The sequence below is a fragment of the Salvia hispanica genome, unplaced genomic scaffold, assembly GCF_023119035.1.
Source record: "Salvia hispanica cultivar TCC Black 2014 unplaced genomic scaffold, UniMelb_Shisp_WGS_1.0 HiC_scaffold_736, whole genome shotgun sequence".
Taxonomy (NCBI): Eukaryota; Viridiplantae; Streptophyta; class Magnoliopsida; order Lamiales; family Lamiaceae; genus Salvia; species Salvia hispanica.
Genome location: NW_025952506.1, coordinates 1 through 17,283, shown reverse-complemented (window position 1 = coordinate 17,283; position 17,283 = coordinate 1). Strand labels below are relative to the sequence as shown.

General features: G+C 34.4%; 1 protein-coding gene across 1 annotated transcript; it reads right to left on the bottom strand.

The window, feature by feature from the left end:
• Positions 1–10,967: 10,967 nt before the first annotated feature.
• On the bottom strand, positions 10,968–13,633 carry LOC125199919 (gamma-cadinene synthase-like). The gene is made up of 7 exons (XM_048097766.1): positions 13,464–13,633; positions 13,059–13,323; positions 12,533–12,914; positions 12,230–12,448; positions 11,940–12,078; positions 11,526–11,771; positions 10,968–11,438 (listed from the first exon to the last, which is right to left on the bottom strand). Exons 1-7 carry the CDS (start codon positions 13,584–13,586, stop codon positions 11,133–11,135), a joined length of 1,680 nt encoding a protein of 559 aa, XP_047953723.1. The 5' UTR covers positions 13,587–13,633; the 3' UTR covers positions 10,968–11,132.
• Positions 13,634–17,283: the final 3,650 nt, after the last annotated feature.

Sequence of the window (17,283 nt, the reverse complement as noted above, 5' to 3'; positions counted from 1 at the left end):
TTTCAAGTATTCATGTTCTAGTCAGGAGAGAAATGCTCATGAGCTTTGTTGGATAGTTGGCACTAGAATTTCTCTTTGTTTTTGATTGAGATAATGGTTGTATAGTCTCTGTTTTAGGAGCTGATAAGCTTAAGATAGTTTCACCATTTTTTATGAAATCACAACATTGGCGAAGAATATTTTCAGAAAAATCAAGCGCGACACTCTTGAATAAGCCCCTGATTTCGCAAATTTTCTGGAAAACAAACCACTGCCACAACTCACATCTACCAGCACTCCACCTTCAGCTGGTTTAAAGTACTCCTGAGCCATAGTGAACTGTACGTAATTTTCAAAAGACATAGCAGCAAAAATCAGCTAGATTTGTATTGAAACTGCATCAATTCAGCTGGTTTAAAGTGATCCTGAGCCAGAGTGAAACTGCATCAATTGTTGACATTCGTTTTTCAGATAAAATTTGAAACATATGAAGTGGACAGAAACAATCGATAGACGTGTTTGTATGATGTCCATATCAGTGAAAAATTGTAATGTTGTTGTAGACGTGTTGACATGGTGTTGACATCAACGACTGTCCGCCTATTGACTCTACATCAGTCACGACAGCATCTATTCTATCTTCTCCAGTCTCTGGTATAAAAATTTCATGGGAGAAGATTTAGGAGATCAATTTCAACTGGAGAAGATTTATTGAAGAACTACGTCTCCGAAGATATTTGATATTTCATGAATGAATGATTAATACAATTTTTTTGGCTGAATGTAATCTCTTTCCTAGTGTTGATAATTGCGCCTGCTCCTAAAGGAAGAAATTATTAATGTTTTACGCTAATCTGTTTCAAAAATGATAATAATGGTAATTCAGGAGGTTGGAGATAAATTAGGGACGCATAATTGACTTGTTTAGGTGTTAAACTGTTACATTCGATTCTTGTTAATAATATGGCAGATTGGCATGAAATTAAGGAGTGATGTAACAAATTCCATATACACCCTTCGTCGACAGATTTGTAGGAAATGTTGACATTTGAAATGTCTCATATATTAACCGTAGATTAATTTATATAGAATGGGTAGGATTAAGTTTGTACAGTTTATATTATAGAGGGTTTGTATTTGATCATATATGGGCCACTAATCCACAAGATTAATAAAATGTCAACAAATACCACATTATGTCAACAAGGGGTATAATTGTCTTTTCATTAAATTGTGTTTGAAATCATTTTCTAAAATCTTCTCTAAAAATCTAGCTTTAACATTCAAATCTTCAAATATTCAACATTCAAATATTCAAATCTTCAAATCTTAAATCTTCGACATTCAAATGTTCAAATCTTGAATCTTCAAATCTCTTCAATATTCAAATCTTCAAATCTTCAAATCTTGAACATTAAAATCTTCAAATCTTCAACCTTCAAATCTTCAAATCTTCAAATCTTCAACATTCAAATCTTCAAATCTTCAAATCGAACATTCATATCTTCAAATCTTCAACATTCAAATGTTCAAATCTTCGAATCTTCAAATCTCTTCAAAATTCAAATCTTCAAATCTTCAAATCTTCAACATTAAAATCTTCAAATCTTCAACCTTCAGATCTTCAAATCTTCAACATTCAAACCTTTCTAATCTTCAACATTCAAATCTTCAAATATTCAATCTTCAACATTCATATCTTCAAATTATTCAATGAAAATAACGCTTATAATTCATATCAATACCAGAATATCGAATGTCAACAACTCGCATTAAAATGTCAACAACTAACAAATAACACTTACTATTCACATATCAATACCGAATATCGAATGTCAACAACCTCGTATTAAAATGTCAACAACTAAAAAATAACACTTACAATTCACATCAATATCGAATATCGTAATGTCAACAACGTATTAAAATGTCAACAACTAACAAATAACACTTACAATTCACATATCAATACCGAATATCGCAATGTCAACAACTCGTATTAAAATGTCAACAACTAACAACACTTACTATTCACATATCAATACTAGCACATCGAATGTCAACAACTCGTGATTAAAATGTCAACAACTAACAAATAACACTTACTATTCACATATCAATAATCTAGAATATCGAATGTCAACAACTCAAACATTAAAATGTCAACAACTAAAAATAACACTTACAATTCACACATCAATACCGAGAATATCGAATGTCAACAACGTATTAAAATGTCAACAACTAACAAATAACACTTACAACTCAAGATATCAATACCGATGAATATCTAATGTCAACAATCAGATGTGTCAACAACTAAATACTTCTACTATTCACATATCAATATCGAATATCTAATGTCAACAACTCAAATATTAAAATGTCAACAACTAACAAATAACACATACTATTCACATATCAATACCAAGAATATCGAATGTCAACAATCACATTAAAATGTCAACAACTCAAGTAATGTCAACTAATATATATTATGTCAACTACGATGTCAACAACAAACGTTATTTATGTCAACTACGACATCAACAACAAACGTTATTTATGCCAACTACTTTATGTCAACAATAAACTTTATTTATGTCAACTATTATGTCAACAACATTTTACAAATAATCAATGTCAACAACAAATATTTTCATATCAACGACATATTATTTGTGTCAACAACAACGATTTACATATAATTTATGTCAACAACAAACGTTATTATGTCAACGAACTATATAATTCATGTCAATGACCTATATAATTAATGTCAATCAACTTGTGAAAAATTGAATTTTCCCCAATTTTCTTCTCTTCCTCTCTCTTTCTTTCTCTAGACAACCTAACCATGGTTGTTTATAAAAAGACAGAGATTGATGAAAATTGAAAATATATATCCAAAAATTGCAAAACCAAATTCAAATTAAAGAATCAAAAGAAGCTCAACTCATGTTGCAGACAGTTAATCGAGTACTCTAAAGATAAGTGATTCAACTAAATTTGTGATTGTTCTTAACAGATTGACTGATTAAAACACGTACAACCACAACAAAATGCTTGCTTCAAATAAATAGAAATGGAAAGAGAACAAGGAATTTCACCTAAACCTGATCTACTTTTCCCAAATTGATCAGATAAACCAGGCAAGAAAACACCACTAAATCCAACATCTTCCCCAAATACATATGCAGACCGAAAGCACAAACATCACACACAAAATAACTAGCAAAGTCGTATTAAAAGGTAATCCAACTAAAAATCATCAGCTAAATTGATCAAGGAAATAGAGTTCCCATTGACACAAAATTAAAGACCACAACCCCTAGGTTTGGGAAATTAATCATCAAACTTTCATTTCACCCCCCAAAAATTTTCTACCCCAAAAAAACCAAAACTAAATTTAAAACCAACCCCCAAAAACTATTTTACAAAATTCAGAATCAATCAAACACCATTACAATAAAAAACCCTGAACGCCCAATACCATCAAACCCCCCTTTATACGATTGCAAAAAGGGATAAAAAATTTGACAAAAAAAACGGCCCATTCATAAAACATACTTTTCAATTTCAACTACAATTAAAAAAAAAAAAACACGCAGGGTGAGCTGGGTCGGCGGGAAAAACAAAAGGAAGATGGGGCCCCGGCGATCGTAGATTTCGCGTGACCCCCTCGTCGCCATTGCGGTTTCCCTCAGACACGGGGCTTTTTTTTACGCATCCATGGTCCTCCGGATTCCCGGGCGAAATTCCCCTGCAATAATCCCCCCCCCTCAACGGATCGCTCCCGTTGCTCGATTCCTCCAACAAGGGCAATTTCCCTCCTCTAGAAAACCATCCCGGCGGTCCGGCTCCCCATTCACGGTTCACGTAATCCGGGAAACCTCCCAAGCGTTCCAATTTTGAGATCCCCCAACCGAATGGATGAAACCCCTATCATCCTGGCCATTTTCTTTAATCGCTCCGCCGGCGGGAAATTTTCTTCTTCACCCCGATATCCGCGAGGCGCATCACGGCCCGCCCCTTCCCCCCAAGAACGGACGGGGGAATTCCCCGCAACCCCCTCCCCCGCCCCCCACCGCCCGACGTCGCTCCCCTAAAAACAAAACGCTCCGTTGGGGGGGCACGTGATTGCCCCGACGGAGAGAAATTGGGGTGTCTCGTTCGTTGGAGCCGGGGCCTGGGGGGGAAGAGGCCGATTAAGATCGGGGGACACATTACCATATTGCCCCTTTTTTAATTAATTAATCTTTAAAAAAAATTTTTGATGTAAAATTTGGGCCACTATTTTAAAAAAAATGGGGGCTTTACTCTCTTTCTCAAAATTTGCATAAAAAATCTCAAATTTATCACAAACCATATATATAAGTCCTTTTCCACAAACCATTTAAAGACCGAACCACCAACCCATCAAATTAGGGGTTTTTGACCTAGTTTTTTATGGATAAGATACATAAATTTATTTGTTTCCCCATCACGAGCCATTTTAATTCATCAATAAAAAGTCATCTAACATGTTAAAGTTTAAATTCTTTCCCAGAAATATTACTTCATTCTAGTAGGTTTTTACCATTCTTAGGTTTTATTTCTTGCGGGGGTTTTTTCTTCTTTCCCAAACGTAAATGGGTTTCGCCGCGTCCCTTTTTTCTCTCTACAATATCTATCACCAACGCCTGGCTAATATGGTTTAATAAACACGGGAATAATGTAATAAATTATTGGAATAAAGTATGTGTAGAAGCATTTGAAGTCAGGGAATGAAGTAAAAATCTTATCATGAAGTAAAAACGTTTTATAATAAATCATTGAAAAAATTTGATTTAAATGTTAATCAAGCAAAAACCCGCAATGAATTTTCAATGTTGAAATTTTTTCAAAACCTCGGGAAACAAAAATAATAACTGTTGTGTTTCAAGGTATTTTACAAAATGAAGTAATAAACCTATATAATGAAGTAAAATGGGCTTGTAATGAAGCCGAAAAAAATTTTCACGGAACTCTATAAAAACTAGATCAATCCCAATTTGGTCTCTAGTTTGGTCTTTAAAATTGTTCCAAATTACGTCTTTTATATATATATATATATATATATATATATATATATAGGGACGTATTCATATTCTTTGCACCGGTTCTTTTTTCCCTTTTCAATCTCCACCATCAATTTTCAAGATCTAAGGGGTGAAAAAAGGGAAAATTAATTTTTTATTCATTAAAAAAATAGAAAATTTAGGGGTACACATTTACGTCTTGGGAAAATCCATATTTTTCAGAAAAATATTTGGGGTTTTTTCAAAAATTACAAAATTATTTCTTTTCTTTTACGTTTCCCCCATTCTCCCTTAAAAAATTTTTTGCTTCTAAAATATCTTCAAAATTTTCATTGTTTTTTAAATTTTGTCAAATTATATTTTTTTTGGGGTCTAATTTTTTTGTACCAATTATATTTAAAAATCTGAAATTTTTCCCCGTTTTTTATTCAATGGGATACAATGTTGGCCTTGGATGTAGTAAGTAGGGATTAAACCCCCCTTTTTTAGGTTTTTTGTAAGTGTTGATTGGTCTGTTCCAAAACGTGGACAAGGGCATAGTTTAGTTTTGGTCTCCTGGGTTTAGAATCGGGGGGGCGGATTTGTTTTATTTGATAAAAAATGTACATTTTTTAATGTATAATTAAAGTTTGAATAAATAATGCCCTTTTATTTTGTCTCGGTAGGGGTTTTGAATTGGGGGGGCAGGGGCTGTTTTTTTTAGATATACATAATGTAGATTTAACGTGTATTAAATTATTAAAAAAATTTTCCCGTTTTATAATTCATAATGCGTATGTTGGGCGGTTTTTTTTTGGGATTGTATACGGGGTTGTTTCCAATGTTCTTGGTTGGGGAAACCCCGTGGTTAAAAGTTCAAATAAAGTTTTTTGATTTTTTCCATGTGGGGGTTCGTTTTTGGGGTTTTTGATACGCGCAAATCTAAAATGAGGAAAAATAGAGGGGTTTTATTACTTGGTATAATGTTGTATGCAATAGTGAAGAAAAAGAAGAAGTCGGCAAATGACCGTTAACCCCGGGGCCCCTTTTTTTGGAAAAACCATTACACCCAAAGGGGGTTTTGAAAACAGTATATCATTCAAATTCTTCCCCGAAGGGGGAGTTTAGGTTATACTATCGGGGGTTCAATGAGGTTCATAACCATTATATGGTTGGGAAGAGCATCAATAGTTTATGTCAATCAATCAAAGTTGGGGAGACATTACCAATTTATTTTTTGATTGTTCAAGGCTAATATGGGCCCCCTTCACTTAATGTGTTAAAGGGAAATTCCGGGGGGTTTAAAAACTTGTTGGTTGAAATGTTGGGGATATCGGAATGCCCGAGCCCTCAAAGCATACGCACATGGTATTGGCGAAAAGGGTTTTTTAATGAAAATGGCTAAGAAGAAGGAGATGTCCCAAAGGGATTCACATAGAAAAGGGGAGGTTAATCAGAACAAATTTTGGGTTCTGGGGTTGGTGTGATAGTTTGATGAAGAGGAATTACCATATGTTGGGGGATATTGTGGTTTTTTAAAACCACCTATAACACCAATAGGTATCCCCCGTGGGATTATTTAAGGGTTGGGTTTTGCATTATTATCTGATTCTTTTGTATTTATTATGCATTATATCCGTCAAAATAGAATTATATTTTTCCATGATAAAGGGATTATATGATCTTCGCCCGTTACGGGGAAAAGGGCAACTATGGAAGACCGGGAACTTTCTTTCCCGGGGTTTTGGGAAAAAACGAAAAAGGAAGGGTTTTAGGTTACCCAAAAATTTTGTTCAATGTATGGGGGTTCTTTTCCCCAAAAGATCGTTCCCAAACAATATTTGGGAGAGGGTCGGCTTTGAAGGATTTCTGTGGACTGCCCCCCCAAAGGTGTATGTGGCATATTATGCATAAGGTGGTTTAAAAAATTCCATGTGGTTTCCGGGAAACGAAGATTTCAAAAAGAGTTTTAATGTCTGTTTGGGCGGCCCCTTGAACCCGACAGTTCAAGAAGAGTGGGAAAGGATCATTTGGGGATTATGGCCCCCAAGAACATAGTTTTCAAGACGTTGCACGAGTATGGGGAAATATAGATACCAAGATTTTGAGATTTCCCATTTGGGGCCATGATTTGGGGCCACCTCGATATCCCAGTTTTGGGGAACAACTTCTATAAAAAATTTTGGGAAACCCCCAACATTCCGAAATTTTACTTAATTTCAAGCAAAAGAACAAAGTTGGACTACCAAGGCGCTTTTCGCCTTTTATATTGGCCACTACTTTTCTGTTCGAGAAACATGCTTCTACTATGTACACAGATAGTATGTTCAAGAAAATACAATAGGAGATTGTTGAGGGTAATGACAAATGCCACGTTTTGGGGTTCTCATCTACAGAAAGGGTTGACACCTACAAAATTGAAGACAACCTTCGCAATTCCTACTTTGTGTGACATGATAAGAGTGACGAGTCATACCCCTGCGATTGTAAACTTTTCGGTAGGCTGGGATATTTGTGCAGTCATATGCGACATGTCTGAGGATGATATGGAAAAGCGAGCCTTGGCTGAGTGCCTCGACAAAAGAGTTGAAGTTCAAAGACTTTGACTAATGGGAGGCCTTTCTCGTGGTCAGGGATTCGCAAAAGCTTTTTGATTGGTGTCGACTCGGGCTTGAAACGAGACGAAGATCAACTCTTTAAATTTGGTGAGTACAATAACAATGCTTGGTTCGCTTTTGAGCTCCCCGAAGCCGAGGAAGTGGCCCCACTACCACGATCAGACTGCTCGACTGTCGTCGTCGCCCGATGGGGCAAAAGGCTAAACAGCGGATGGTGCAGCGGAAGCGGCAGTGGCAGCGGGTCCTAAGAGGTTGAATCGGAGGCCCTAGAAGACCCAGGTAACGACCGTCTCTCCCGCGCGCAACTAATCGAAGACCCTAAGGGCAGCACGAGTAAGTGGTTTAGCACGCATCGATCCCTGTACAAAAGGTGGTGCAAGGATGTGGTCGATGCATGTCGACGCGATTTAGGAATGCCACCCATTGATGATTATGGCGTCGAGATTGGGGGCGGGGACGTCGGAGACGGCAGCGGCACGGGCGACGGGGACGAGGACGAGGAGGAGTAGAGTCGAAATTTATTATGTAATTTCTCGACTTTTTATGATTATGTAATTTTTTAAGTATTATGTAAAAAAATTTTAAGTATTATGTAATTTTTTTTAAGTATTATGTAATTTTTTTTAATGAAGTTTTTGAATTTTCCCGTATTCCGTGTCGATATTTTAATTCCGTAAAATTTTAAGTCCTTAAATTGAATAATTGCAGGAAGTCCTAGTGGAAGTCCTTTAGTGGAAAGTCCTAGTGCGAGTGGGAAGTCCTAGTGATGTGACCAGTGGAATGGTAAGGGCTAGGGATGACGTGGCAAACAATTTTTGTGGGAAGTCCGTGTGGAAGTCCTAGTGAGAGGGGCGCCACCGGAGACGCTCTTAGTAATGTGGAAAGTGAATAAAGTAAGAGAGTTAATAAAATGGAGAGAAATAAGAGAGAGAATACCAAAAATGGAAATGGCTCACTTATCTTGGGACGTCCCAAAAAGGAATGTGAGTCGCTTATCCTGGTACGGAGGGAGTAAAATTACTTTGAGTTTTATACTCTAAATTGATTTCTTATTTCTACCAGTTCAGTCATTCTCATACAGTCATACGTTTCTGCATCATTCAAATGATGCAGAAAAGTCAATGTAAAAATAATATTCAGAGTTTGTCTTTTAAGTTGAATGATGCAGAAACGAACGAGAATGCCTAAATTGGTAGAAATAAAAACTCAATAAATTGATAACTCTAGTATACGAAACTCAAATTTAATATTCAAAGTCAGTCTTTTTAAATTAAACTGTGAGGCCTTTATATAGATAAAAGAAATATTAAACTTATGAAAAAGGAAATAAACCAAAAGAAAAACCTAATTGGATATAGGAAAAAATAATTAATTACTCGTAATATTTTTTCATCTACTAATTATATTAACTAGGAAATAAATAAAACTTAAAATACAACTTGCTTAACAAGACTTATATTCTATAACTGCATCAGAATGGGGTCATGGATGGGCGTTAATAATACTTCCTCCATCCCATAGAAATAGGTCATTTAGGAGTTTTAATACTCCATTCGTCTCATTTAAAATGAAACATTTGGGAATCGGCACGAGATTTTATATAGTGTTGTTTTGTGAGTTAATGAAGATAGAGTAAAGTAAGAGAGATGAAAATATAGAGATATAGTTGTTTCCATTTTAAGAAACGTTTCATTTTTAATGGGACAACCAAATAATGAAAAACGTTTCATTTTTAATGAGACAGAGGGAGTACGTAATTGTTAAAGTAAAAGAGATAAATAAAAAAAAAATAGTTAAAATTGTATAAAAAATTGTAGGATCTATAAATAATAAAGTTAAAGAAAAGGAAATCAATTTATCATATATGGATATGAACTATTTCTATTAAACAAAAAAGAAATATAGTCTTTTTCTACGTGACAAAGGGATAGAATAAGTGAGATTCCCTAATTTCAGATTTTAAGATGGTGAAACAGAAAATCAATGATAAGAACTATGAAGTGAGGTAGAGTGAATAGCGACGCAACACCATATCTTTTGCTTATTTTGAAATTGTTTTAAGCGTTATTTTGTCTGTATTAGGTAGCCTTACACAACTCAGAAAGGTTATTTTGAAGTTCTCGCGCTTCATCGTCAAATATAAACTTTTAATTAGTTATCACAAAATAGCCTCATTTAACTATATAATAATCAATCAGCATATCGGTATACCACGGTATACCGAAGTGTCGATATATATCGACGATTCGGTATGACGATATATATCGGAACGAAGATTCGGTATACCACGATATACCGCGGTATAGGAAATCTAATACCGTTACCGTACCGAAAACTACGGTACACCAAAAAATCAGCATTTTCGGTATTTTTTCGGTATGATAAATCCGGTATTTCGGTATAATTCCGCATCCCTAACTTTTACACCGTCACCATCTTTTTACACCCACAGTCCAGGAGTTTACAAGTAGTAGTACTATTTATTTTGCCTTTACTTATTTTTCTAATTCTTTCTAGTACATTTCATACACATTATAATTTACAGTTGTACATTATTATTAAATATGAAATTTAATAAATATAAGTTTTATTAAAATTTAATTTATTTAATACTACCTCCGTCCCCCAAAATTTGATACAGTTTACTATTTCAGTCCGTCCCTGAAAATTTGATATACTTCACTTTTACCATTTTTGGTAGTGGACTTATATTCCATTAACTTCTATTCTATTAGCATTTTATTATAAAACTAATACTTTAAAAGTAGGACCCCATCCCACCAACTTTTTCAACTCACTTTCCATTCACGTTTCTTAAAACCCGTGTCGGGTCAAAGTGTAGCAAATTTTGGGGGACGGAGGTAGTAACATTTTGAAATATTATAAATGAAATCCACAAATAACTTAATTAAAACTAGAAAATTATATAATTAAGATATTGGGTTGGCCTTCGGCAAGCGCTTGGCGGCGACACGCAACAAGAGCGCGGCTATGCGGAAACAAACAATAAATAAACTACTCCCTCCGTCCACTATTTAAAAACCTATTTTGACTCAACACGAGTTTTAAAAAATTGTTTGAATTTGTAAAGAAAAGTAAAGGGAGAAAGTGAGTGGAATGTGAGACCTATTTAAAGTATTAGTTTTATACTGGATTGTTAGTGTAAAAAGTTGGTGAGATGTGAGGTCCGCATACTAAAAATAGAATAAAGTAAATGATTCTATAAATCGTGGACAAACCAAAATGACATAAGGGTCCTGTAATTGGTGGACAAAAGGGAGTATAAAAGATCAATTATTTGAATACCATAGATATTGACACCATAACCCCCTGAAAGCAAAAGGCTTTATTACTAGTACAATACAACATCTTATTACAAAAGCTCAATTCCACCAATGCACACATATATTGATATAGTAAATCACCAACCTAGCTTATTCATAACTAATTAAATAAAACAAGATCATGTCTCACATTAATCATAAGAATGCAAAAATCAAACGTGCAGAGGAAGAGGATCCACATAAAGAGCTGCAATCAATGGCCCCAAATACTTCTCAGGATCAGTGTAGCCATCTTCTTTATTATTGTAAGTGATCTCAGCTATTCGACCGTAGTTTAACAGTAGCTCCACCATTTCCTTAGGCACCGTGCTACTTCCCTTTGCCCACTCTGCAGTTACATCTTCCCATCCATTCTCAACAAGCTCCACAAACTCACTAATCGCTTCTTGCTTCGACACGCCTTTGTCATTCATGTAGCAATCCACCACTGTCGCCATTTTCCCGTCCCTATTCTCGCGCTTCATCGTCAAATATGAACTTTTAATTAGTCATTTAACTATATACATGTAATCAACATTATTTATGTACGTACTAGTATGACTTACTTCATGACTGCCCAAGTCTTCGAGGGTTCGACCCATCTTGGCCGTAGAAATGACGATTTTGGGCTCACTGAGGAGCCATTGAACTGCTGCTTCATCAATAGATTTCATGCCAGGGACAAGAGATGTGAACATCACATACATACAGCTCGTGATCACTGAATTCGTCATGTATTCTTCGAAACCTGGCATTTGCCTTTCCATAATCCACTTCTGCTCTTTGTTATAAGCCCTACCAAGCTGCTTCACCTTATTCATTGTCACAAAAAAAGGAGCATTAACTTTTATTTCTTGGAATTTATAATAGATTTAGTCGAAGGGAGTATTGACAAAAGGGATGGAGAAGTGTTTTGAACTTTGATGAAGGGTGTAATTGTAATTTCACAATATACGATTTCGACTAATAATAAGGCTTACTGTTTCTCTGTAGTAAGGAACAACGAATGATTTTCCTTTCTTTTCAGCATCAACTACAAAATCTTCATAAGTACTCATAATGAATCTATAAACAACTTTCATGAAATCAGGGAGCACATCAATCTCATCCAAATTCCACCTGAAAAATTTTAAAAATGGTGAATAAGTAACTTTTTTAAATGCGCCTCACATTCTACTGTCTCACTTCACCTATATAGCTAATATATAAAAGTTGTACCAAGTAAAATTGGGGCATTTAATGATAGGCAAGGGGGTGTATTAAAATGTACCTCTCGAGAATCTCGGTGAAAAGATCATCCTCTTCAAGTGTAGCATAATTATCATAGGTGTCGTCCATAATCGACACAAGTTGCATGTTCTTGGCCACAGTTACTCGAACGTAAGAGTATTGAGGTTCGTAGCGTAACGCATTGCCCCAAAGATAACACTCCACAACTCTGTCTCTTGCATATGGCAGTTTGTTCTTTAAGTCAAATTTATCCCACCACCTTCACCAAAAAATAAGGCATGTTGGCATTTTTTTATTTTTCTTAAAATTTAGTAAAAAAAAATCATGTTGTAATGAATTTTACCTTGTGAGTTCATCCAACTCTTTCCTGTAGATATTCTGCAAGAAATTGAAATTGAGTTTGGCTAATTTGAGAAGTAATTCATCGGTTGTTCCTTCTCTTTCATAGATGGAAATGTAGAATCGGATATTTAAAACTGGAAGGCCTCTATGAATGGAGTGCTTCAAAGCTTGTTGCACTTTCTCTTTCACAATGGGAGACTGATCTAATGTTGATAGCATTTGATTCAGTTGATCGACTGTGAATTTTGCAGCTTCGTCTAGTATTTTTTCGTTGCGAATTCGTACATGAGCTGCCTCGTACAAACTTAGGATGCCTTCGATGTCGTTGCCATGGTTTTCTGGTTTCCATTTGTAGTCTTTCTCGACGAATTTGTTGAAAACATCTGTATAATCAATATGTGATCATATAAATTATCAATTATATAAAAATTGGATCCATCCTAGTAAGTCATAAATTTATTGAACATTATATAAAAATTAATTGTTGCCATCTTAATCAAAATAGTATAAACTAATACGTGACATACCGCAAGACACGGCATACTGATGTTGCCTGAGCAAACGAAATCTAAGCGCAGTAGTGAGCAAGTCGTCGTCGACGCCTTCATGTTCCTTTCCCGATTCATAAATTAGTTTGAGCTTCTCTTCGATCTCCTTCTCAAAATGATACGCGACACCCAAACGCTCAATTTTGTCGATCAATATCAACAATTTCGTAGACTCTGCTGCCATTAACATTCCTCCAATTTCCTTAGTCAATTCTTCTATTTCCTTAGAGTACTTCTCCTGCACCTATACACACCAATTTCGTTCGTCGGTATCTTCAGCGTTTCGAAATATAAAATTCATTATTTTAATTTTTTTCCAAATTAAAAGGTGATTATGGCACGTACATATCATCACACCATGGTTAAATTATAGTAATAAAATACCTGATTATCGAAAGAAAATGTAGAGAAAATGTCACCCCACATGCTTGGCTTGTATGAGACGGTGGGAGGGCGGATATGCCTCACGTTGCTTGAATTAGCACTCGAAATATTTGCTGCAGCCATTTCTACAAAAATAGTAAACTTAGCTTTCTTAATTTGTGTTTCTCTAATATTATAATTTTGATAATGCTATGATACTGAAAGAGATCATCCACCAATTTATAGATGCACCTTTTCTTTTTTTATTGGGAAATGTTATAACGTATAATTATTTTTTAATATGCGAATTAAAAAACTATTAAGTCTATAGGTTCAATGATGGACCACGTCGGCTGGTCGCATAAATGGGCATAGTATAATATGCAAGAATTATATCTAGCTATCTGAATAAATAAATTTTTTGTGCAATTTTAACGAGTTTTAGAAAGTTTTAAAATAGGATGTTAGACAAAAAAGTTTCAATTCATTTTAAATGTTTTATTAATGTACGAGACGATGTCTTCTGATGATACTCAAATAATATATTAACAATAAAATGAGGAATTTTTTCATTTTCATTTTTTTTTCTTTTATTATTTTTAGAACATAATGTTTTCAACATCACCAAAAAATAATTTTTAAACAATGAGATGAATAAGAAACTCTGATATTTCATAATTTAATACTATCATCATTATTTCTTTCATAAATTTTCAGTATACAGCCACAATTAACACAGTTACAGAAACGATTTAAAATCATATGAATACAAAATAATATAATTAAGCAATTTGCTAACTTGTTGTGAAGAGTGGAAAACTAATTGTCCCTCTCAATAATTCAACCATTATTTTCGTATGCAGAGACAACATTATAATATACTAGTACTGTTCAATCACGTGAATTACGTGGCGGATTAGGTATGGATATTCGGTATTCAATTACGTGAATTTATACTGATATCATATGGATATGAATTTCCCCTAATCTCATACTATTAAAATATTTGCAATTATTAGTGGGATGTCTTTTGCTTGATAATTTAGTGTTCGATCACTCCTTTTCGTCCCATATTATTTGTAGAAATACGTAAAAAACTAGGGGTAAACAAATTGTGTTGAGTTGGATTGCTATTGGGTTAATTTAATAACAATTATCTAAAAGTCAGAAATTCAATTTGTTATTTTATTTATTTAAAATATAGAAAAAATGGCCAAATTGAACTTCTATTTTTAGATGATTTGTGAATTTAATGGTATCAGTATTAATTTAAAACTGTTTTGTATAAAATAAAATAAAGTATACTCCACTTTCTAGTCTAAATGTTTAAAGAGGAAAAACTTTCTAGATTTTTTGATGTACCTAAAATATTACTCCACTTTTTGATGTACCTAGAAAAATTACTCCACTTTATTACCTATACCAAACACCTACATTTAACTATGGTGCACTTCGTTACCTAATAATAATAATAATAATAATAATAATAATAATAATAATAATAATATTATTATTATTATTATTATTATTATTATTATTATTATTATTATTATTATTATATCACGTGACCACTCATTAAGTCATTATAACCTAATATTAGTAAATATGTTTGTCAAATGTTCCATACTAAGAATAGTAATTGTTTTAAGTGACTACTCATTAATTATAATTAATAATTATATCCTAATAATAGTAGGAGTATTATATTATGTGACGGCTCATGTGACTGCGCGTAGTGGGATGTCTTAAGCCTAGCATGGAAAATTGTACATGAAGCTAAGCAATAACATTATATGTGTGGCTTATGTATGATTAATAATGCTGATATCATATGGATACGAATATATCCTAATCTCATGTTAAAATACTTGCAAAAATTAACTAGTTGGCTGTCTTAAGCTAAGAGTGGAAAATTGTACATGAAACATGACATTAGTATAAGGAATTAAAGGTGGCGGATTATGTATGAGTATATATATATGTGGGTTAGGTATGTAGTCAAATCACACGTGAATTTTGCAATAATCTTACGGATATGAATATTCCCTTATCGCATAGTATTAAAAAAATAGTTGAATTTAATACGCTTTAAGAGAATCCAATGGGCACCTGACCCGCATCAGATATGGGTCGTATTTAAATTTTTATAAGATATTGTGATTGTGTGGATTTTTGTTGATTATAAATTTATAAAAAAAAAAAGAAAGAAAATATAAGGAATTTTTGTTAGTAGGAGTATATTTTATCAGCCTCCATATTTTCTATCACATTCTTTACTTAAAAAAATAAACTTAACGTATCAATATCAGAAAACTTTCGGCAACTCAAACAATAATGTCTAAACTCCTTGCCGCTAGGACAAAGGCTCTGGACTCAATATCGAAAAACTCAGCACAATAATATTCCATGATAATCTTATTAAGAATTTGATTGAAATTAACCCATTATCAAATCGAAATATTAATAATGCTGGCCCTTCAGAATTAAAAGTAGGCCCGAAAAGAATAGGGTGGCCCAGCACGACTTCCCCAGCACAGTCGTCTCTGGGAGCTCGCCGCTACCGTAGTGGTCGCCTTGAGGATTTAGGTCTCAACTCTTTATAGTATTTCGTAAGCCAAAAAAAAAAACTCTTTATATTTTGTATATTCTTTTCTCTTTTAGTTTCTATATAAATTTATATATATATATAGTACTTCCTCCGTACATGAAAAATAGTCTCATTTGGCTATTTAGAATGTCCATAAGAAATTGTCTCATTCAGGGGCAGAGCCAAGAAATTGTATAAGAGAGGGCAAAGATGTCTCGACCGCAGTTAGCTAAGGATAGCATAACCCGGTTTATCGTGACTATGGAGGGATTATAAGAAGCGAGGATAGAAATTAGGGGAAATTAAGGTCAAGACATAAGGAGACACACAAATTATAATAATAAAGGAAATTACTTATATCAAAATATACTCGATCAAGGGGACTTGAGAGACTGTTCTTACAAGTTCGACTTATCAGAGTTTAGAAATTTAAAATAAGCGAGGCCTTATTAACGGCACAGCGGAAGCAAAAGAACGCGGTTCATGTGTGGAGACATGAACCTACGAGAGTTTTATTCTTATATAGCTACTAGTCTGCCCTCCACAGCACTTGCTTCACCCCTCCACGATCAACCTGCACATTTAGAAATATATGCAGGGCTGAGTACGAAGGTACTCAGTGAACACATTGACGAAAAATATATATATATACATTTAAAATATTGTCAAGCCATTATCACAGTAACACTCAGGGGTTTTATTGAAAAGGCCTGAGCTTACTTAAAATCATTTTTCGACTGCAGTCCATTTTCTTTCTGTATTTTGCCATATCTGATCATCTTGTGCCGCTGAGATGGTGTTCTCAAACGGTCACCTTACCTGCCCAACAGGTAAGAGATATCCTTGTGCCGGGAAGGTGGACACCTTCCACGGTCACCTTCTCTGTCGTCCGTTCACGGCTAGAGGTATCCCGTGTACACTAGTCCGAGCGGGGACACCACCCTCACCGGGACCCGAATTCGACTTATATATCATCATTCATAATTCACTTGGCCTTAGCCAACAGATAGGCATCATACACAAAACATTTATGACAAGACAATATCAAATCACGAACATGTGTTCGAGTTTTCATAAAATATAATTTATATTTTTAGTATAAGAAAGCTCACCTTGATTGTTTGGTTTCCTTACTTGAGATTCTCACTCCGATCTTACTTGCGGAGATAACCTTTCGGAAACAACACAATAGAAAGGTACTAATTTAGTTTTTACTAAAATTAATCTAATAGAGAATATCGAACTAAATCCTTG